We start from the raw sequence: 7,245 nt of genomic DNA, 5'->3' as shown, positions 1-7,245 counted from the left end.
GGGAAAGTGGTCGGGACAGGGGAGTGGGGCTGGTCCTAAGGCTAGGCAGGTGCCCCCGCCCCTGCTTAGAATCTTATCAGGTCTGCTTCTCCCTGAACTCCACAGGAGGGGGGCAGAGCTGCTCAGGGGGTCAGCGGGGATCAGGACCTCTCAGAATGACCATGAGCCAAGGTCCGCCTGGAGGGTAAAAGGTAGTTAAGTAACTGTCACTGACTGTCTGAGCCCAGGGGGCCCGCAGGGCACCCTGGCCAGCACAGACCAGGCAGGTACTCTTGACCTCCAAGCATCTCATGGCCTGCTTAATACCCTTTCCCCTTCCTCTCTCCTGCAGCCTCCGTGCCTGCCCTCGGCCTTCCTGGGGGCAAAGCCATGGCAGACCCCCACCCCTGGAAGTGCCCACTGGCTGAGCCCCCTGCCCAGCCTTGGAGCTACCCTCCACCCCCACCCCTGTGCTAAGAAATTACAACTATTCACCCCTGATTTTCCTAAAGAAAGACGTCTAACTGGTTGACTAAGAGTGTGCTCTGGGGCATCTACAAAAGACTGTTCACAACAACTAGACAGTCAGGAACAAGACAGACACCCCAATACGTGGGGGGAGGATCTTAGCGGCGTTTCTTCTTTAAAGGAAAAAAAAAACGCACCCTGAATTTCACCTCTTCTTCTGGGCCTGTCTCCCCGGCCATGGGAACTTCAGAGGCCTGAGAGCCTCTCCCAAACTACTCCCAACCCAGGGGAGACACCAGAAAGCTCAGCCGTTATCACGCCAGCAGCCCCATCTGCCCTGGGGTAGGTTTGGCCTGGGTCCTAAGCATCAGGCAAAGGCCCTGTCCGGGCACCGGCCTGCACCCCCCAACTTTAGCACTTTCTGGAAATCATAAGCTCTCAGTAAAAAAAATAAATAAATATATATGTCTGTCTCTCTCTCTCTATATATGCATATATATATTATGTATATGCACGGGAAGGACCACAGCTGGGCCACGGCTGGGGCCACCACCGAGCCTCGGCTAACCCAGACCCTGTTCAAGCCCACCCTCTCGGCGGCCTGGCGCTGGCGGGCCCCTGCGCGACCCCCAGCTTGTGGCCGAAGTATTGCTGCCTGCCCCCCTGGCTCCTGAGGTAAAAGAAGGTGAGACGGGGCGTCCGGCCGGGCCCCTGCAGCCTTCATCTCTTCCTCTTGCTGGCGGCCTCCCCCGGCTGCAGCTCTCCCGGGGCGGGCGGCAGCTCGGGCCGCGAGGGGGCCGGGCCCGGCGCGTCCTTGCTGCGGTCGGCGGCCCAGGAGGGGCTCCGGGCCAGGCCGCGGGGCCGCGAGGGGGCGCGCGGCGGCCGGGGCCGGCGGCCAGGCTGCTGGTGCTGCTGAACCTGCGGGCGGGCGTGAGCCCCGGCGGCGGGGGCGGCGGCCCGAAGAGGGACCGTGAGCGCAGGCTGCTGAGGGTCTCCGAGTGCTCGCTGCCCGCGCCCCCGCCGCCCGCGCCGCCCCGGCCGCCCGCGCCCTCCTCGTCCGAGGGGTCCATGGAGTCGTGGTGGGTGCAGCCCGGGCTGGTGGAGCCGCCGCTGCTGTGGCTGCGCTGGTGCGCCCGCAGCCCGCGCAGGGTGAACAGGCCCCGGCCCCGCAGGCTGAGGCGGCGGCGGGCGGCGGGCGACAGGCCGGCCCGCGGGCCCAGTGCGGGGGCCGGGGGCCCCAGGGCGCGCCGGGGACTGTCGCTCAGGGTCAGGCTGTCCTCCAGCGTGGTCTGCAGGCTGCCGGCCGAGCTGCTGCGGCTGGCCTCCAACGACGTGTCGCTCCCCGTGGCCTGCAGGGAGGCAACAGGGGCTGGGGGCCGCGCAGTGTCCCCCAGCCCTGCCCCTCCTCCGGCGGCCTGCCCATCCCAGGGACACAGGCACGTTCAGCCCCTCCCGAGCCTCAGGAACTCCCTCCCGAATACGCCCAGGACCCCACAGCCTCTCCCCTCCACCACCCATCCGCGCTTCTGGGTGGTCCTCAAGGAGGTCACTGGCGGTGGCCTCCGACTGGGTTCCCTGCCCCACCGGGCTCCTCCGGTCCTCAGCTGGGAACCAGGGTCATTTTACTCAAATGCAATCACATCGGTCACACCGTCACACCGTAGCCCTCAGGGCCCCCACCCCACCCTCTGGGACCTTCCTTCCCACCAATCTCCCCCTTGCCTGCCCCCAGTCCCTAACCCCACCCCCCAGCCCCAGCCCTTGCTGACTGGAATCTCTTCCCCAGACACCCAATAGCTCACACCCTCACTGCCTTCCCAGAGCCTTGAAATGCTCCCCGCAGAGCCCCTTCCCGATGCAACATCCTCTCTAGCATGCATCACTCTCAAATCGACTGTCCTTTTTATGCATTTATTTTGCCTTCCCATCTCCCCTCGCACCCCTGCAACACAGAAACTAAGCAGTCCACCGTGCAGCCTCCCAGCCTAGCACACAGCCTGGCACAAAGCTGGGGTCAGCGGTGGGACCAGCGCCGTGCCCAGCTCGGCTGCTGTCATACTGCGTGAGCCGGGGCAGCTCCTGCTCCTCCCTGAGCCCTGGCACCCACAGAGCCTGTCCGCTCTGTGCCCTCTGCCTGCCCAGGAGGTGGCCCTGGCCAACGCTGTACAGGAGGTCCCGCAGGCCAGACCTCCCATCCCCCAGATCTGCCCCTCCACCTCCACCTGGACATCAAGGTCACACTCAGATGTTTCCCCAGCAGGAGAGCTCCCGGAGACGGGGAGGCGCCCATACCTGCCGGAGGAGGGTGCAGTTGACATTCGGCGACCGCAGGGATGCCCAGGAGCCCTGCGGGCAATCTTGGGGAGCGTCCCAGCGCCAGCCACCTTCTCCTGCCCTTTCTGGCTGGCAGACACAGCAGGGTGGAAGAACTCCGCAGGCATGGGCAGGAGCGGGCTGGAGGCATCCGGGGAGAAGGGAGTCGGGGGTGCAGCTGGGGAAGGAGGAGAGGAGCGGGGGGAGAGGGCTCAGGCTGGTGGGTCCCTGGACGCTGGGTTCTAGGCCCGCAGGCAGAGAGGGCTTCCTAACAAAATGACCGTGAGACCCGTGGGTAAGTCTCCCTCTCTGAGAGTTGGTGTCTCCACCGCGAAACCCCTGTGACCCCTGGCACGCGCAAAGCAAGCCTTTGGAGCCAGCGGACCCAGGCCCCAGGACCCCTGGTTTCCTTCCTCTGCGAAACAGGGACCACAGGCCTACTTGAAGGGGTGGAGAGAAGGCTGTAAGACAAGAGCCAGCTGTGGGGCTCCCGGCCCGGGACCAGGTGCGCGGCAGATGCCTGCTATGATCAGCCACCCTCTGAGGGTCTGGACACCCCATGGGTCCAGCCAAACCTGGGGACCCCTCTGGGAGGGCGGGCAGGGTGGGCACCGCACTGGATGGGCAGAGCAGACGGAATGCTGCTGGACCTGTCTGGTCTGCTCTGCTGGGGATGGAGAGGGGCAAGGAGAGGGTGAGAGGAGGGCTGGGGCCAGACCTGGGGCAGAGCCAAGATGGCTAGACAGCTTGAATGCCCCCACCCGGGGGAGGAGGGGTTCCTGTTTACATCATCTTATTATTGAAGGAACACACAAATGAATGGTCAACTAAAGGGGATGGGATTTCATTCAATCAGAATGGCTCTGGGTCCTGTGCCCTGTCTTCTGGTCCAGGAAGCTGGGGTCTGGGGTCTTGGTACCTCAACCACCAAGGTTGGTTTTAGGGAGAGTCCTTGGAAAAGTCACGCTACCCCCAGCTCCCAGAAGGCACTCCATGCCAGGCCTTCCAGAAAAGTACTTGGGGTGGGCCCAGGGTCTTGGGAGTCTCTCTTCTGCTGAGCTCCTCTCTCTGCCCTCTTCCCCAGCCAGTGCTGGGGAACCAGATTCCCATCACCCTCCAAGGGGACTAGAGGTGAAGGTGAACCCGAACGATGAACAGATGAACTTGGTCCTCTCCTCGTGCCCACAGCCCAGCCAGAAGCTCAAAGCACAACACAGGATGCTGAAGGTAGGGCCGAAGGATACATTTCAGGACATTTTACAAAAGGGCTACTGAGGCCATGAGGCTTTCTGTTGTTCAACATCTCCTTCTGTGAGATCTGTGGGACAAACACCTCTCAATTTCAGCTCTAGAAAATTGCTATGATAATTTGGCGTAATTTTGGATAATTTTCCTTCTGTTTAATGAGAGCTTCGTGTGACCTGTTTCCCTTTTCACCACAGCTCCTAGGAGCTCACCATGAATCTCCTGGGCTTCTGGTATAATTGCTAACTCACCTCTCTGTATTATTGATCTTTCGTCATGGTTACCTCAGACCTGAGAGTCCCATCTTTTATTGTCAAGTACCCATCCGGTTCTTCCTGGACTCAATGTTTAATAGTCTGGGCAAAGACACTAGGAAAGCACTCAGCCAGCCCCTCTGAAGCAGTCGCCGGAGACTGGGGCCGCGGGGAGCTGGTGGGGGCCCCACCCTCACCTCGGCCGCTCTCATGTTTCAGCCAGGACCGGACGGGGTTGGATGGGGCCAGTCTCCCTCTCCCACAGGAAGTTCTCAGGATCCGACGAGACGGCCGTGTTGGACAAGGGGAAGAAGCATTCGCCCCCCTCTCCTCCGTGCATGGGCTCAGGGGCATCCGGCTCACCCTACAGGAAGGGAGGGAGACGGGTCAGGGGGTGGAGAAGGGGACAGAGGCCGAGCCTGCCCCAGATGCCTTTACGCCCCTGCTCCATGGCCCGATGCTCGGGCCGCTCTCACTGCCCGAGATGGCCTTCTCCTCGCCTCTTCCACCTGCCCACAATCGTCATCTTCTAAAACCCGGTGAAAGGGCCCCACTTCCAGGAAGCCCTCTCTGGTGTTCCAAGCAGGATGCAGTTTCCTGCTCCCTCACTCCTTTCTTGACCTCGAGACCCCAAGGGTCTCCTTGTCTCGGTAGCCGAATGCCTGGTACAGAGCTGGGCCCCGTGTAGAAGTCAAGTGCAGGTGGTGAAGGGATCAGAAGACAGGTGGAGCACTGCGGGGCCTCCCTGTGAGCACGATCTCTCGGACAGGTCCCTTCGCTTTCCACATCCATAAATGAAGAGTAACCCCTCCTTCCTGGCTGTGGCGCCCGGAAGCTGCCTGGCAGTCCTTCCGGCACTCCCTAGGCCTTTCCTCAGCCCTGCAGGCAAGGTGACCCCGCCCAGCAAGCTCCTCTAGAGCTGCCTCAGTGCCCCCTTTCCAAGGCAGATGGACCCCCCATGACTTCCTCTATGAGTCCAGAACAAAACCAGACTACACCCACCAAAGGCCAACCAGGCCCCAGAAATGGTGACCCTGACATCCTGTGTAGGGGAGAAGCACAGGGGTGCGGGGAGATGCAGGAAGGGGCTGCAGGAGTTGTCAGCTGTTAGGGAGGGGAGGGAGGGCGCAGGGAGGGAGGGAACTAGAAGGTGGAGCTGATGGACGATGGCCCTGGGGACAGTGGTGCCAAACCCAGTCTGCCCTGGGGGCCTAGGGGAAAGAGCTCTCGCGGGCAGGGCCACTGCACCCCTACCTCAGGCCAGGCAGTGCCCCTCCCCCTCCACAATTCTCTTACATCCCAGCCTCGAGGTCACAAGCCCAGCGGCAGACCCCTCCTGCCTGAGTCAGCAAGATGAAGCCAGTGGCCCTTCCGGCTCTCCAGGCCTCCTCGGACCGCCGATCTCAGGGGCAGAAGCTGGGTACCGGCCCCAGGGCTGGCCTCCCTGTTCTGCCGTTGCAGCTGTGTGGGGTGCACAAGCCGCCTCACTCCTCGGAGCCCCCATTTACTCAAGTGCGAAACGGGGCCAATCCCCAATACCAAGAATCGGGAGACAAAACCTGAGTGTAAACGTCTGACACACAGCAGGCACTTTCATCTGGTCCCACTCCCCTCTGTTCTCTGCAGCCTTGAGCCCCTACGCCCCATGGGTTTGTCCTGCTTGGAACAACTCCCATTAAATGAATAACAAATATCCAAATAGGGGGCGCCTGGGTTGGCTCAGTCGGTTGAGTGTCCGACTTCGGCTCAGGTCATGATCTCCCGGTTCGTGAGTTCGACCTCTGCATGGGGCTCTGTGCTGACAGCTCGGAGCCCGGAGCCTGCTTCGGATTCTGTGTCTCCTCCTCTCTCTGCCCCTCCCTCACTTGTGCTCTCTCCCTCTCTCTCAAAAATAATAAATGTAAAAACTAAATAAATAAAAATAAAAAATATCCAAAGAAACGAGCAGTGGCTGAGGCCACTGACTGCCATGACTGGGGCCCTAGCTGGGTCTGTTGCCGTGTGACTTCAGATAAATCACTCCACCCCTCTGAGTCCCACTGCCCTCATCTGACCCACCAGAGATGGGGACCCACCACACAGCAGGTGCAGCGTAAATGGTGCACTGGGAAGCAGCAGTGTCCTGGCCGGCCAGGCAGAGGCCCCGCGGGACCACTCACCCTGCTGTCTTTGGGGCCGAGTGGGCAGGCCGTGGGGCCCTCCAGACTCAGGTCATCACCCAGCAGGATGGAGGAGGACTTGTCTGAGTTCAGGGAGAAGGCCTCCGTCTCGGCCAGCTGCACCTGTGGGGAGGGGCGGCGGCCTCAGTGCGTCCCTGGGGCAGGGATGGGGCAGGTGCGGTCCTCCGGAAAGACACGGGCAGGTGGTTAGGGGTGCAGAGACCTGCTGAGCGTGGGCGCTATGCCACCACGCTCAGGGAGCCCGGTCCGGGCAAGGGGTGGGGGTCAACACGATGGCATCACAACGGCAGGTGCCAGGCCGGGCTGGGCCCAAGGGCGGGCTTGTTGCCGTGGGCTGCGAATGCTGCAGCTGGCCCACTTGCCCCCAGACCCAGTGCCCCTCGAAGCTGGCCGGCATTGGCCAAGTGGGCCCAGGCTGTTCCCTCGGGTTGGCCCCCACCGCCAGGCGCCAGCTCCCTCCGAGGCTGCCCTCACCTCTTGCTTGTCGTGGTGACACTTCTCGCAGCCGGCCGGCGAGGAGTAGTGATGGAAGATGGAACCGGACAGGTTGTCAATGATGGTCAGCTCCCCCTCACAAGGAGTCCTTGATGATTAAAGAGACGCTGTCCAGCCACAGGTTCTCCTAGGCGGACGGGGACGGGGTGGGGACAGGCGGGATTATCGGCCGGGTCCGGGGACTGTGGGGTGGGCGAGGCTCGGCCGCCCTCCCGGTTCTCTGCGCCCGTGGCCTGGGCCCGACCCCCTCGTCACAGGGTCGCCCCTTCGGCGGGGCAGAGCAGGCCGGGGCCCAAACGACCGAGGTCTCT

At 62.4% G+C, this 7,245-nt stretch overlaps 1 protein-coding gene across 1 annotated transcript in view; it reads right to left on the bottom strand.

Annotated features, from left to right (window-relative positions):
- Window positions 1–460: 460 nt before the first annotated feature.
- The window catches only part of CACNA1I (calcium voltage-gated channel subunit alpha1 I), a 102,638-nt gene continuing 95,853 nt past the window's right edge, over window positions 461–7,245 (bottom strand). The window contains 9 exon segments of the mRNA XM_032594039.1: window positions 461–1,328; window positions 1,331–1,796; window positions 2,740–2,798; window positions 2,801–2,938; window positions 4,457–4,505; window positions 4,507–4,623; window positions 6,419–6,541; window positions 6,914–7,012; window positions 7,014–7,061. Coding sequence (XP_032449930.1) covers window positions 1,168–1,328; window positions 1,331–1,796; window positions 2,740–2,798; window positions 2,801–2,938; window positions 4,457–4,505; window positions 4,507–4,623; window positions 6,419–6,541; window positions 6,914–7,012; window positions 7,014–7,061 — 1,260 coding nt within the window. The 3' untranslated portion in view covers window positions 461–1,167.

The sequence above is a fragment of the Lynx canadensis genome, chromosome B4, assembly GCF_007474595.2.
Source record: "Lynx canadensis isolate LIC74 chromosome B4, mLynCan4.pri.v2, whole genome shotgun sequence".
In the NCBI taxonomy this organism is placed as follows: domain Eukaryota; kingdom Metazoa; phylum Chordata; class Mammalia; order Carnivora; family Felidae; genus Lynx; species Lynx canadensis.
The sequence above is the reverse complement of the archived record's forward strand: the minus strand, read 5'-3'. Positions and strand labels throughout refer to the sequence as shown.